General features: G+C 37.3%; 2 protein-coding genes and 1 long non-coding RNA gene across 3 annotated transcripts; 1 reads left to right on the forward strand and 2 right to left on the reverse strand.

Annotated features, from left to right (window-relative positions):
• Positions 1-263: 263 nt before the first annotated feature.
• LOC126716511 (lysine-specific demethylase JMJ29-like) lies at positions 264-5,826 on the reverse strand. The gene is made up of 14 exons (XM_050417330.1): positions 5,626-5,826; positions 5,378-5,490; positions 5,185-5,284; positions 5,070-5,088; positions 4,742-4,793; positions 4,384-4,593; positions 3,972-4,284; positions 3,793-3,917; positions 2,998-3,697; positions 2,257-2,586; positions 1,189-1,599; positions 1,042-1,114; positions 879-964; positions 264-323 (listed from the first exon to the last, which is right to left on the reverse strand). The coding sequence occupies exons 1-14, from the start codon at positions 5,782-5,784 to the stop codon at positions 279-281; spliced, it is 2,736 nt and encodes a 911-aa protein (XP_050273287.1). The 5' UTR covers positions 5,785-5,826; the 3' UTR covers positions 264-278.
• On the forward strand, positions 331-831 carry LOC126716632 (uncharacterized). Its single transcript, XR_007652195.1, has 3 exons — positions 331-467; positions 553-594; positions 790-831. It is a non-coding gene; the product is annotated as an uncharacterized LOC126716632 (long non-coding RNA).
• Positions 5,827-5,917: 91 nt separating the features above from the next.
• Positions 5,918-7,502, reverse strand: LOC126716623 (vegetative cell wall protein gp1-like). The gene is made up of 3 exons (XM_050417537.1): positions 7,118-7,502; positions 6,115-6,905; positions 5,918-5,997 (listed from the first exon to the last, which is right to left on the reverse strand). The coding sequence occupies exons 1-3, from the start codon at positions 7,436-7,438 to the stop codon at positions 5,994-5,996; spliced, it is 1,116 nt and encodes a 371-aa protein (XP_050273494.1). The 5' UTR covers positions 7,439-7,502; the 3' UTR covers positions 5,918-5,993.
• Positions 7,503-15,543: the final 8,041 nt, after the last annotated feature.

The following is a 15,543-nucleotide window of genomic DNA, read 5'->3' on the forward strand; positions in this document are numbered from 1 at the left end:
CAAAACCTTCATTCAGATTAGCTCCAACATTAGTGCAGCTACTTGAACGTGAGAGGTAGGGTCCAAGGAAACTGATGAAAAGGCTGATGAGGTTCTAAAGTGGAATATTCTGGATTGTTGGACTCCACAAAATCATTACCGATGGTCTAAACCCAACATGTTTAACACTCAGATTCAGTCCATCCGTAGTGATTTTCTGGCGTCCAACAATCCAAAATATCCCACTTTAGAACCTCATCAGCCTTTTCATCAGTTTCCTTGGACCCTACCTCTCACGTTCAAGTAGCTGCACTAATATCCACTGCATGTGATTGAATCCCCACCTACAAAGAGTCATACAGTAGTCTGTGAGATATATACACCTCAGGAGACTCGTAGGACAAGGTCTAGGAACATGCTCCCTTGAAGAACTCCAACAGATAGAAGAACAGTTAGAGAGGAGCGTAAGCAGCATTAGAGCTAGAAAGGTTAATTATAAAATCCCTAACTTGGCTTTCATGATATTTTACTAAATGGTAGTTTAACATGCTTTATCTTGGTCTATACTTTCAGCCTCAGGTTTTCAAGGAACAAATTGAGCAACTAAAGGAAAAGGTAAAGTTTTAAATTGATTGATATGTAGGCCCAACAAGGTGATTTCAAGTTGCGTAGAAAGAAGTTTCCCTGTTTTTTTTTTTTTTTTTGTTGAGTTCCTGGCACTGAAATATTGCAGCACCATAAGTTTTTTCTTAACAGAATTCTTCAGTTGTTGCTGACTAGTATATGTTCTTTTTTCTAATTTTTCTTCAGGAAAAAGTCCTAGCAGCTGAAAATGCAAGGCTATGTGAGAAGGTGAACTTTTCCAATTATTATTACTAGTACTAGTATTCTTTTATTACCTTGAGATTCCTAACTTGGTGCGGGCATCCAGCAGGTATAAATACTGCTTCCCCAAGCCTTTGCACAAAGGTCCACGGTTCAACACCTACAAAAGTGAAGTAATTGTGTAAATAATCATGCAAGGGTATCACTAAAATATTATTGCATTTTTATCATACTCACCAAATTCTTCCTTTAGCTTCCTTTTGTGCTCCAAAGTTAAATAAAAGGATTGGTCATGAATTGGGTGGACAACCTAAAAAAGCATTATCTATCAGAGACTGCACATGAGACATGGCTAATCAGAAGCTTAACTTGCTAATAAGTTACCTGTTGAGTGACAGGTGAACAATAGGTGTGCCTAAATTCGTTTGCATGCTTTCTAAGATATGCCTCTAATTGAGGAACATCTTCCCTCCGAAAAATGTCCCATAAAGCACTGCCTGTTTCTTCTGTTTCTTGTTCTATGGAGAAACCAGGACAAGTAGCCCCTTCTATGTCACTTTTTGACATCTCAATTTTACCATCAAAATCAGATGGATGCTTGCTCATATCTGCAATTTCTAGGACCTCCATGTCCTCACCGTTGCTATGAACAAGTTTTTCAGTTGGACAACTTAACTCCTCTCGATCTAGACGCTCCTTCCAATCTTGGGCCCTATGCCTTTCTTTTAAGGTTGCAATTGCTGAGCGCTGCTTGTCACTCAACACTACTTCTGCTGTATGTGTCAAAATATTCACCTGCATTAATCAACATTGGAAAAAACATGTAACAACGTTGCTTTCATAGTACCAAAAAAAAAAAAAAAAAAAGGAAAAATTTTTCCACATCCCATTTCTATAAGGAAATTGTATTTTATCACATGTAGCAATTGTAGAGTATAAACAATTATCAAATAACACAATTTGGACCATTAACTTAAAAGAATACAAAATTATTGACTACATGGCCAAAAAGGACACTTGCAAAATGATTATTCACATCTATAATGTTTATAAGAGCCCAATATTCACATGTTCAGACATTGTTAGGAAGTTTTAAATCAAAATTGACCAATGCTTACAGTCTTCACCAAATACACTGCATTTAACATTCCATTTTAAGTTACTCTGTTTACACACAGTTACAGCTAAGCAAGCCTTATAACAGAGTTTCTATATATTTTAAAAAAGAATTCTAAATATTAATTTCAATAACCACATTTGAAATTGTTAAAAGGAAAAAAATTAGCAGGAAAAAATATTGATAGTTTTGAAAATATTTGTGCATGCGCAAAAAGCCAACAAAAACTGTTCCTTGACTCCAAAATATAACTAAATTGCACTTTTTATATCCCAAAGTCTATGACAGTTTGAAATGCAATGTCACGTGCTACAAGTCATATTGTTATAACATACCGCATCTGACATATCACAATGAAGCTTAGTGACAGAGTCCCCTCTTCCAAGCTCCTTTGCGAGCCCATATCCGATATATGTTTTTGGACCCAGGTCTGGTTTCAACACACCAGGAGGCAACTTGACAGCTAAGTTAAGGAGGCCTGACCTAGGATCTGTGTACTCTTGAAATGGCAATGCACGGATAAATTCATCACAATGATGGGGCAAAAAATCCTCGAACTTGTTAGAGGGGGGCCAGTCCTTTAGTTTAAGCATCTCAGGCCAAAAGTTATAGTATGTTCTACCTTCCATATAGCCTTGAAAAAATTCACGGGTCTTAATCTCCACCTGCATATTTTAACAAAATCAACATTGGAAGTACAAAATTGAGCAGGCATAACCTAGTAGGATAATAATATATTTGAGCAAAAAAAATAATGTTTCAATTAAAAGTCCAGAAAATAATGGATTTTGAAAACATAAGAAAGTGGTATAATGGGTGCTTGTGTGATTGGGGTGTGTGTGTGTGTGTGTGCGAGAGAGAGAGAGAGAGAGAGAGAGATGTATGTTAGAACAAAACAAAAGACAAAGAATAAATTCCACACTCAAGAACTATAAAACCAAAAAAATCCTACAATTACTACATGGAAAAAGAAAAGAAGATTATATGATTTAACACATGAAATCAAACAAGTAATACTGACAGACAGTCTTTGGCTGAGAAATATAGAAGTGCAGAAAGGGGAAAGGTAACTAAACCTCACAACCAGCCAGGCAATCAATGGCCTTCATTTCTGACATTTTTGAGCTGATATCCAAATCCACACTTTCACATAACGCACGCCAGATGACCATTGGCTCCCAGCTTAAACCAGCTGTCTGTTCAAGAACATCACGAACAATAACTGGTTCACCTTTAGTCCAACACTGTTGGAAGTGCAAACGCTCTTCTTCTAGAAGACTGTCCCTTGAAGATGGACAGTACAAGTCATTGTCATCACAATCTACTCTAGAAGCTGCTCTTCGGAAAATCTTCATGCTCTTTCGAGTACATTTATGCTTAAAATTTGTAGGTTGAGCTCTAAACATCTCCAATAAATTTCCTGCTTTGATTTCTAAACTTGAAATCCACCCCAGTGGAAGGATACGCCTGAGCTCCAATACACATTCACCACACCCACCAATTTCCTTTGGAGCACAAGTAACACTTCCATCACCATTGGCACTCCATTTGATAAAGGACTTAACATGTTCCTTACAAGTTTTTAAAAGACATGATTCGGGTAGAGGATCTCCACCATGCATGTAGTCATAGCCCTTGTTGATGTATTGAAACTTCATTTTGCCACGGCTTGTAAGACTTTCCTTTCGAATTTCTTCACAGCAACTGAGACAGAGTTCATAAGAACATGTTGGGCAGCTTCGATGAAGGTCTACAATTGAAGTTGCACAATGATTGCTGCTCCAAGGCCAATAAAAAAAGCATTTAAAACAAACATTGCAATTAGCACCTCATAGAATTATAGAATTTCATAAAGAATAATAGTTTCTTACCAAAAGATACGCTCATCATTATAACAAATGGTTTGTTGTACTTCAATTTCAGAATATGATTTCCCTACCACAAATATTTTCCGTAAGCAATGTCTACAATTCAGAATATATGAAACATGAATGTGCTTTAATAAAAAGTGTATCAGCAGAACACATCATGAGCAGAAAATGGCACCAACCATTAAATCAGTTGTTTTATTGTCAGCTTCAGAAGTTCCAACACTTGCATGCTCAGTCATTGTTGCATCCTGTGTTCCAGATGGCTGTCCCTCTTCTTTTTCTTGTTTAGAAGTCTCCTCTGCAGCCTTTTTAGCAGCTGCTTCTTGCCTCGCCCTCTCTTCTTCCATTGAAACTCTCAGAGCAAGAGCCAGTTCAGGATCCAGGTTGGGATCCACACCAAACTCAAAACCAGTGACTCCACCAGCTGCAGCTGCAGCTGCTGCTGCTGCAAAACCACTTCCACCTTCCCCATCCCCAGTGAAGATGGGTGTACTACCATTGGATAAAGGAAATTTAGAGTTTAAATCATAAAAAATAAATTATAAAATCAAAACTTTAATCTATAAAATAGGGAACAAATTAAATCCCAACCTTATAAGTACATCAGAAAGAGCATTAGGGCCAGGTGGAACATGTACAATGTGGCTAGTGTCATTGTTGTTAACGGCAGCAAGAAGTGCATCCAGCTTCTCTGTCTTCGCATCATCTTCTTCACCGAAATTTACAATATCAAGTGCTACACTGTTCTTTTTTAACTTTCTTCCAATAGACTCCAATGTCTTTTTCTCTTGTTTGATAGGACTGAAACCACAAGATATGAAACGATGAAAATGTAAGAGCCAGAAAAAAAAAATGAAAAAACATAATGAAGCATGACTGTAAACACCTTCCAGCAAATACAATAATCCTTTGTTGCTATTTTTTATTTTGGCGATGCTTAAGGGCCAACTGCGCCACCTGAATGCCAGCAGCCAGGTCCATCTCGCCACCTATTTCTAGACCTACATTGAAAGAGAAAACAAGTCACTCTAACACAGTTTATCTATACTGATTTTAGAAAGAGAGTAGAATTGGGTTGTCTCAACTTTTGATTTTCAAAGAGTCCTTATTAAATAAATAGTTAAAAACAAAAGGATAAAAGTTAAGACAAATAATAACAAAAACAGTAGTGGAGAGATGGTTATCGTTTAAAATTAAATTGTCCAAAGCCAATGAGCTCTACCTCAACTAGCACCTCCTCCTCTTAATACAATTCATGTTTCATATATGATTTAATGGTTGGTCCCTCTTTGAAGTCTGAAGGTTAGAAAGGTTAAAAATCTAATCAGAGCAAGCATTTGAAGAAATTTACAGCAGTGAGATAAAAAAATTAAATAAAATCAAAGACAAAACCTTAATCATCCCACTTGAGTGCAAGCACACATTACAGTTGCAGTTTCTACGGCAAAATGGGCAAAGCATCGAAACTTCTTCTTCTTCTAAGTGGGGGTACCTATACACACACAAAGAGCAAGAATGATGAATTAAAACAGGGGGAAAAAAGAACATCTCAGCAGAAAAGTTGAATGTACAAGGAATACCATACCATTGCTTGATACACTGGATGCAATACATTTTCTTCTTACACTTAGTGCAAGGAACAACAACAAACTTTTTCTTCATACACTGATGGCATTTTAAGCGATCTTCTCCATTACCCTGTTTACGACAATAATTATGAATACTATGCAGTGAATGAAGAAAAAAACTAAAAGAACTAATTCCTTCAATGGAATTGGAATATGAAGATACATATAGGTCTACTATGAAAAAGGCATAGAGAAAAGAAGCTACATTCACATTTATTGGACTGCATCTCTCCTTGCTTCCAGTACACACATTACCATTCCTTGACTCATAATTTTTCTCTCTTGCATCATCTGAATTTATTTCAGTCATCACACTATCCAAATTCCTAATTCTTTTCCGTGATCTCGCCTTAACAAGAAACATTGTTTCTTCATCTTCTTCAAACTCGTCGCTAAAACAATCATCTTCAGAATAAAATTATATGTAGATTAAAATAACAAATGATGCAAGGAATAAAATTGCAACAAAAGCATTTAACAACCAACACATGTTGGGTTACCTCCATTGTCACATTTAAGAACCATATCCTTGTTGGAATATCTACCTCCAGCTAATGTCCTTATTTGAGGCATTCACCTAGTTCCAATAATGTACGTTCAAACCATATTGAAAACAAAAATAATCTTATTGAAATGTGAAAAGAGAAATAATAATGGAATAAAGTGTGTTGTTTCACATTAAGCTTTCAGATACCTTTTTTGAATCTTACGCCGTCTCGTATAATGAGGAGGAGGTCTTGCATGTCCTTCGTCAGATGCCTCGGGCCCAACATTGTGTCCATGTTTGTGCCCCCCTGTCCCACACGGAGGTGCCTTTGATATGCGTTTAGGCCGACCTTCAGCCTCTGTAGGTAACCCAACCGCCTGCTCAGCCTGAACATGGGGTGGGTCAATGGCTGAAGAAGGGGTACTAAACGAACTATGGGAGGGTGGCTCCTGCTGCATGTCAGGTGGGGTACCCAGGTCAAAGGATGGAATGGGTGACAGCTGAAGAAATGACTGTGGGGTGGGTGGACGGACGTCAGAGCCAGAACAAGGAAGTGGGGTGGGTGGAGGGATGGTGGGGCAAGGAGATGGATGGGGGGTGGGTGAAGGGATGGTGGGCGTAGGGGCTGGATGTGGGCTAGGTGAAGGGATGGTGGGCGTAGGAGCTGAATGTGGGTTGGGTGAAGGGATGGTGACGGTAGGGGATGGATGTGGGGTGGATGAAGGGATGGTGGGGCTGGCGGATGCATGTGGGGTGGATGCAGAGGGATCGGGGGTAGGGAGAAGCTGAGGGGTAGCAACAGGCGGACGGGATTGACATCCGGCCGGAGCTGTGCTCGTGCTTGGGCCGGTAGGCATAGCTGCCTCCTCAATCGGGGCCTCAGGGATAGGAGTTTGGACACGTGTCATCGCCTGCACTGCCGTCAGCACCTCAGTAATGTCATTGTGGTCCTCCGTGCCCACTGGATGACGCCTCAACAAACGGACGTATCCTTCAATCTGCACATGAAAAGACCACACATATTAGACCTGCAATACGAAATCAACAATGCGAATTGATAATAAAATAAATGTTGGTTATGCTACTAAAAATTGCAAATTAAAGGGAGATGAAGTGCTAAGCAAAAAATGTAGTAACAAACATCATGCTCTCTAAACAGTGGTTTCATGGTAAGAAACACGGTAACTTGGGTTAGAAATAGAGAAGTTACCAGCAGAGTCACTACAGCACCAGGCCTATCGATGAACCTCCGAGTCACCCTTTTGAACCAGTCGTGGTACTCGTGCTCTGGAGGCATATCACCAAGCACTGCTTCACAACGCCGATAAAAGTGATTACCCCACTCAAGGATATGCACAGCATGTTTCTGCATCCAATTAACACCGATCTTCCCCCTCAAATCAATGCCATGAAGCACTCTGTCAGTGTTAACAGCTTCGGGAATTTCTTGGATCATCCCGAATTGACGAACAACACGATCCGGTGTATGTTTCTCTACTAGGTGGAAACATACAAGCGGCACCGTTGCCATCCATACGGCCCTCCCTGCAACACACCACGGCGGGAGGTCGTCAAAATGAGCTTCATATGGCTGCCACACCACCTACAATAGCCAAAAAAAAGTACACAACACATTAGGGAACAATGTTTATATTTCAAAGTTCACAAAACCTATATGGATGTTCGTAAAAGCGTAAAATAAGGCATTTTCATACCTGGTCTGGCAACATGGAAGCTAGTTGCTCGTGATACCTGTCCCTGAAAATGTGGGCGGGCCTATTTTTCTTGTTTGGGACCCACAACCACCTACAATCAAGAAGAATGGATCAATAAGTACTGAGATAATCTTAAAACTATAATGTAATCACATATATTAAATATGAATATAATACTAAAAGCTGAAACGTAGCAATTAATGTTAATTGGATGTTAAAACTAAGATATTAAACTAATTAATAATATCAATATCAATATAAAACTTATGAGTCTGTTAAAACTAAGATAATGTAATCACATATAACTACTGAGATAATCTTAAAGATATTAAACTAATTAATAATATCACTGGAATAAGAAACGGCCCTTTTAAAAGACAAAGCACAAACCAGCTATATTGAGAGTCACAAAATTATAGTAGATTAACATAATCAACTACATTGGACCTCGGTTTCAAATGTTGTTATGTTGACATAAAAAATTGCTAGAAGCCTTTAAAATCAATAAATAAAATCAAGTTACATGATTGTGGAGTTGGTAATGATCAATCCAGAATGATAAGTGTTATTGGACCCCAATGTTTCTGTGTAGTTCATGATTGGGATGAAACAAAGGAGAAAAATCAAGATTTGGGTGGCTGTGAACAGAAAAATAAAGAAAAGATAAATTCCTTGGCATCACACGAACCGTAACCGTCTGTAACTGTAGACAAAGCTTCTTAGCTCTTAAGTCTGAAAATATATTTTTCCTCCCCCAGTAGAAAGCATTAGAACCCTTTAAATAGAAGTCTAATACCTTTTCCTAGTTGAAATAGGATTTCTTAAGACCCAGTCACTTGAACTCCTTGGGCTTTTGCTACTAAGCCCAACTAAATAACTAGACTTAAATAAAACCCAAAATAAGACCTAATGGACTATTAGTACAGCCCATGTCTAGAATTTAGGAAATTACAAAATTTCCCCTGGCACAATCAAATAAAATATAAAACTGAGATTGGCTTTCCTTTGCCTGCATCATGCCATTTGTTCAAGGATTGGAAGTTTGGAAATTAGTCTCAATTGCCATTCTCAATATAGTCAAAGTTGCAACTGAAGAAGATCTTTTAATGAAACAAAGACTCTAAAGAGGTGGAAGCTGCTAATGAAGTTGAAATTGAAGAAACAAGAGTATAAAAAACGCAAGGGAAAGGCAAAGAATATGGAGGCCGAAGCGTCTTATTCCCAGTTCATGTTGCATATGAAAGAAAGGTTCTGTTGCCTGCACTAACTTTTTCAAGATATTGATTTTGTCATATTGAAAAGTTGAATGGTTTAAGTGGATTAGTGAGTGTATCATTATCATCATTGCTACTTAAGATGAAGAAATAAAAGGAAATTTAAATTTGATCATTTTATTTTAAGTCAAGGATGTACTTCAAGAAACCAAGATTTCTCTTACTTCAACACTTTAAAACTCGAGGGCAAGTTTTCTCTACCAGGAGAGAATGACGCAAGTAGCAAGCTAATATCATTTTAATTTTAGGTGTTATGACCAATGTATAATTTTTTGGTTTTTAGAGATGGGTTGTCCTAATAGTCTTATTTTGAGTTTAGTTATTTAGTTTGGGCTTACTAGTAAAATCCCAAGGAGTCCAATTCTCATGTCCCACTAGAAGTGGAGTAGGCATTGGTGATCTATCATATGGATGTCATGCTTTCTATTCAGAAAGAGGATTAAGTCAGAGTACAAATATCTAAAAACCCCTAATTTCTTTAATAAAATAAATATTCATCTCCACAGTATGTTATAGCAGTATGAGGTAGAGACTTACTTCAGGGATAGTGGACCACGTACTGGAGGACCGTAAGCACCCACTGGCGGGCCTCGCTCAACTGTCGGGCACAAATAGGGGAACCTGGCCCATGCCCAGTACTGGAGCAACAGCAAGCACCCACCAATCTGACTGGTGTCCTCGCTTGCCCTGCATAGCTCTCGATACAACCATGCAAGGCAAGCACTTCCCCAACTGTACCTCTGTGGGTTGTGAAGGTCTTCCAACTGCTGCACCCACATTAGATGCACCCTATCGCCGGATTTGTCCATGAATATTGTGTCCCCCAATAGCGCTAGGATGTAGCATCGTGCGTACTTATGCAGCTGATCCTCTTCAGCATCAGGCGGCAATGGGTTAGCAACTTCCTCCAAAAGGCGGTTGATGAGAATCCTCTGCCCATCAAGTTGCTTATGGTTGTTTTGAGTTACAGGTCGAAAGCCAAGGAAGTCCCGGCACACATCCACCCAAGTTTTTTGTGTGCTCCCTGTTATAGCCTCACCATCAACAGGAAGCCCGAGAAGAACCTCCACATCCTGCAATGTGATGGTCACCTCACCATGTGGCATGTGAAAGGTGTGAGTCTCGGGCCGCCATCGCTCCATTAAGGCCGTTATGAGGCCATTGTCAATCTCACTACCCGGGACCCACAGGAGTCCCTCCAAACCAACTGTGGTGATGATGTTCCTCACTCGGTCGTCCACCATTGGAGGTTGCTTGGAGAACTCTGAACTACGACTACGGCAGGTAATGGACCCTGGATCCTGCACATAACATCTCGTTATGGATTAATATAGTATATGCAAATACGTGTACATTGTATGGATTAAATGCATGTGCACAAGTAAATATTTAGTTGAGTGTTTTACCCGCCCATTCCAAATAGCTTCGGACCGATGCGTCGCCTGCTGTGACAACACCGAGTCGTCAATGGATCCAGGCTATGTATAGTCAATGCGTCCAGCATTTGCAGCAGCCATACTGAAGAAGAATGATAAGCAGTTAGTTTCAAAATTGAACACACAATATGCTTAAATATATAGGTATGAGTTAGAGCAACTAAAGCCAATTTGTACAATGAGAATTCAGTAAAAGATGAAAGACTAAACCAAAAGAGACCAATATGAACACAAAGCTTTTTAGACTTAGGATTTTATTTTTAAGGTTACAGTTTTGAACACACGCAGTTTTTTTTATTTATTTTTATTTTTTAGAAGAAGATCACACACAGAATAATGCTTAGTTACAAATACCACAATACAATGAAGGGCTTTGATAAACTTACTATCAAACATGAGATTAAAGGGTAATTTAGGAACATAAAAAAAGAAAAAGAAAAAAGAAACTAATGTATTAAATAGTATTGATTGATTTCATATCAACAACTAAATAAATTAATTTTTGAATGAAAGAAACAATTTTTTTTATATCAATATCATGTCATATGCTTACAAATTGACATGATAATTCTTCTCCAAAAAAAAAAATGACATCATAATAATTGTGTTTGATGTCATGACAACCACATAATAAGTAAATTTCTTAATTACTTTTTTTTTATGTGTTTTAAATATCAAAATTATTAGACTTTAATTATTATCTCATTTAAAAGTATACATAAAACATAAGTTCATGGATTAGACAATAAAAAAAATCCTATTAATACAAAAATAGGTGTCCATAGTAAGAACAAATAAAATATATAATACAATTGTGGAATTTTCAATATATTAATCCAATTAAAGGTTATTAAATAGTGTGATAATTAGCAGCTTTTTCCTATTATGAAAACTGTTTATACAAATTCATTATGACACAGAAAGGTTACTACTTATAATTGAGACACGGCCTTGTAATTACGAGTTTCATCTTTTTGGTTCAAAAGATGCAGAATTTGTCATCACTCAATTTCTGCATCCTCTGTTCATTTATGCAGTAATGTATAGGCATTGTGACTTTGTTACCCAGAGGAGCATGTTCTGCATAATTTATCTCAGAGACCTCTGACCTAGGAAGCTGAATACGTACTTGAGTAAATTTTTGGTATATGATAAGACCTTATTAGAAATCTTGAAGAGGGCATAGCTCTAGTACATGGGAGGTATATTATTGTTCATATACTATTGCTCAATAGATTTTACTGATTAGGCTATTTGAAAATTCTTCTTATCAATAAAAAATGCATTTTCTGGCTAAAAGATACTAATACCCTAGCCATATCTGTTCTGCCTGCACAAGCAAAGACTTTTGCAAACCATAAAACATTTTGTCTCCCTTTGTTTATCAGTTTTCCTTGAAGGTGAAGCATCAAGAATAATTAACATAACTTATCTCTCCACTTCCCGCCCACCCCACCCAACAAAAAAAAAGAAAAGAAAAGAAAAAGAATAGAAATACAATAATCCTTATTGAATATGATTATCACATAAAATATATTACCGAATGATGTTATGCCGTCTCAAGGGCACGAAAAATGCTTTGTCCATTTGAAGTGGAAGTTTGTAAGCTTATTTGCTTCCTATGGTTTATTTGGAAGGGGAACTTCACTAGAGTGCCAGGTTTGTCGAAGCTAACTAGGAATGAATTATATGATGCCTTTCCTAATTTGCAATATGTTATGAATGATTTTGGTAATATAAGAGGATGTGATGTGATGAAGATTACATAAAACAGTGCTTGAGACAGTAGTAAGCCACAATTTTGTGGTTTGGTCGTCTCATGAGGTTCTTCAGCAAAGTTAGAGCAATGCTTTCCCTTGGCAAAATATTTGTGATTTGGGGTTCCCTTGAACATATCCTTCTTAGGCTCATTAAAGCTTTGTTGTATATACTTATGGTGGAAGTATGATCAAGAGATGTCATTTTATCACTTGTTGGTGTTCCATGCATTGAAGTGATGTTTTGTGCCATCTTTGGGTCCACTCTACAGTTCTAGGAATTGTTTTCTCTCTTTTCTGTTTTGCTCTGTGCCTGTGTCTGTGGCAGTATACCTAGATCACTGTTGGATTTGGTGGCTAACTACAGAGGAAGGTCCTTTGTAGTTGGTATGGTGTATATAGAGGAAGAGGGAAAAGCTGTGCTCATTGAGGGCAGGGAGCTTCCTGTTTACTGACTTGAGATGGTGCTATAAAGGTCCTTTTTTAATGGCTTTTGTTTATCTTCTTCTTCCTTTTTATTTTTATTTTTGATTTTTGATTTATTTTTAAATGGGTAAGTCATACACGACCCAATGGGTTTTGAAACCACAACCTCACTATCCTCCTGCTTTTAATGGCTTTATGCCACACCTGACTTCTCTTTTCTTATTGTTTGAGGAAACCTTAATTTGATTGGAGAAAAATCACTAGCAATAGACTGGTAATACTTCAAAAAATGCAAGGTGGAAAACCCATGCTCATCAGATACATATAATGACAACCCCAAGGCAACCTGCGGAACACAACCTGATAGCTATACTATAGTCTTTTTGTGGTGTATGATTATGTTTTGTGTAGGCTACATATATTCTGATGGGGAAAAAAATTTCAGCTTGTTATATGTTTTTCGTTGTGCATGTAGATTTATATTTTTTGATTGCCATTGATTAAGTTATTTCTTCAAAATTTTAAGGGTATTTATTAACGTTTTAACAAAAAATTTAGGGTTGGAAACACCTTTTATATGAATTATTAATGTCTGTTTAAAGTTAATGCTCCATAATATTTCCAAATTCTTGCATCCTTTCTTTGTGTTTTCACAAAAAGTTGAACTTTTTCTTTTTTATTCCACCGTATTGATTTTGTGGCAAAGGACTACTTAACTAAGGTCATTGTCACTTTGTGTTGAGCATTTGAACTATTAGTACTTATTTTTTTATTACATTTTCAAAGTTCTTATTTGTTATTATAATGGAAACCAGCTGTTTGGAGATGCATCATACAAATTTTTCTACTCTCGTAGATACTAGTTTGCCCATATTGAGTGCAATTTACTTAAAGTGTGTGGATTGAGAACACTTAGGTGTTCATAACCTTCCCATTTTTTTCCCTATATTGAATAATGGTCCAAAGCCACACGTAAGTGGATTGGATCCATATGATATTGCAGTAAGACATAATCTTAAATGGAGGATATTTTGACTTTTCTCTATTTTATTTTATTTTATCCCTTCGGAATGAGAAATCTTATGCAAAAGTTTGGTAAAAGAGGAATGCCGATGTAGACAAATTGTGAAGTAGCTAATGACTGATCAAAAACAAAAAAAATAAGAAGGGGAGAAAAAAATAAAAAAAGAAACAAAAAAGAAGTGGCTAATAAGCCAAATTCTAATGACAAGTTGACAACGCTAGTAAAGATAGCATTTAAAGTGGTGTTGATACAACTTTGGTGATAATTGACAAATCATGCTTATACTTGAAAAATAATATGATGTGACACATTATTTGTGTTTTATACTAATATTAATGACCAAGAAAAAAATTTGTTGACTTTTCCATAGCCAACTTAGAACCCAGTTCTAAATCAGACTAAATTGGATGAGATATGCTTGTTTGAACATCTAAACTTTCTAGAGATATTGTTGTCCAATTCTGCTTTAGAATCAGTTTAAATGGGCCAAGAATCTTGTAATTTAGTGACATTTCCTTATCTCTTTTATAAGGAAAACAGCGTTTAAATCCCCCTCAATAATTGAATAGGGTTTAGGTTTTGTTTTCAAAGAGGCATTTGGTTCCTAGAGTTCAAAAGCACCCGTAGCTTAAAGCCGTAAGTTCTATGTGCTTTGTTCACCGAATCAAAGCCACCCAAATATGCAAAATCGATTCTAGATACCTAAAACCAATTTATGCCAAGCCAGCTAACGTAAACAAAACTTCTAACCAAAATCCCTTAATCAAAACTAAATCTAATCCATCTATTTAAACTAATTAAACAAAACCATTCCTAACCGAAAAACTTAAATCATAACCAATCAACCAAAATACATAACTGAAAAAAGACTATGTAATTTGTTTCTTCAATAGCAAACTACTAAGTGCTTTTTTATATGCATATAATTTAGTAATTTGTAATGGTACGCAAGCATAAATATATGAGATAACTATTTCATATAAACTTGTAAGTTCTAAGCTCCTAATAGACAAGCAAATGGGCCTAATGAGATATACAATTCTCTCGTAAAAGCTATAATCCTAATCAGCAATAACAATCTAACCTGAAGGCAGAAATTTGGAAACTCTTAAGGATGGCAGCAACAATATGCACTATCTAAGCAACAATGTCATCTGCACTCACCAAATCCAGACCCAAATTTCATAAAAATCATAAAATAAAAATTAAATAAAGTATCTACCGCAAAATCCAAACCCAAATTTCACAAAAATCAAAACTGAAAATTAAATAAATAACCTAGATGTTAAGTATCCAAATCCAAACCCAAAATTTCACATTAATCAAAACAAAAAATCATATAAATAACTTACCAACCAAAATCGGAATGGGTATGGGTATGGGTATGGTGAGGAAAAATGAATGGGTATGGGGGTGGTAATGAGAGAGAGGGACAAAAGGAGAAAGGATCTCCTAGTGAGGGAGAGAGAGATCGATGAGGAGAGGAGCCGATGGCTGGGCTCAGCCTCGTCGGCGTCGTCGCTGGGCTGGGCTGGGCTCTGCTCGTCGACGCCGGCGAGGTTCTGTGTGTGTGTGTGAGCGTGTGTGAATGTGAGAGGCCGTGTGAGAGATAGAGAGAAAATGAGAGAGTTTTGTGAGTGTGGGAAATGAAACTGTAAGACTGAGGGTGAGAGAGTGAGAGCGCTCTGGTTTGTGTGAGAGTGAGAGGGTGTGAGCGTGAGTGTGAGTGAAAGTGAGACAAATGCAATAGACGAAGACGTTAATTTTGAAAAACCCCAATTGGAAACCGAGTCTCTAAGACTCGATTTCCGGTTGGAATACACGTGGAAATCGAGTCTAAGAGACTCGATTTCCATGTCAATGCCAGATGGCAACTCTGCCACATCAGACATGGTCAAAGCACGTAAACCGAGCCTCAAAGGCTCGATTTAGAGGGCCAAAATCGAGCCTCTGAGGCTCGAGTTGCTAGTTTCCCAATTACTTTTAAAACCGGGCCAACTAACT

The sequence above is a fragment of the Quercus robur genome, chromosome 3 (assembly GCF_932294415.1).
Source record: "Quercus robur chromosome 3, dhQueRobu3.1, whole genome shotgun sequence".
NCBI classification, from domain to species: domain Eukaryota; kingdom Viridiplantae; phylum Streptophyta; class Magnoliopsida; order Fagales; family Fagaceae; genus Quercus; species Quercus robur.

Coding starts and splice junctions, on each gene's coding strand:
- LOC126716623 (XM_050417537.1), bottom strand. CDS start 7,438: ATGGCAACGGTGCCGCTTGTATGTTTCCACCTAGTAGAGAAACATACA. Junction 6,906..7,117: donor GTGCTGTAGTGACTCTGCTG/GTAACTTCTCTA, acceptor TTTCATGTGCAG/ATTGAAGGATACGTCCGTTT.
- LOC126716511 (XM_050417330.1), bottom strand. CDS start 5,784: ATGTTTCTTGTTAAGGCGAGATCACGGAAAAGAATTAGGAATTTGGAT. Junction 4,285..4,383: donor CTTTCTGATGTACTTATAAG/GTTGGGATTTAA, acceptor ATCCAATGGTAG/TACACCCATCTTCACTGGGG. Junction 1,600..2,256: donor ATTGTGATATGTCAGATGCG/GTATGTTATAAC, acceptor TGATTAATGCAG/GTGAATATTTTGACACATAC.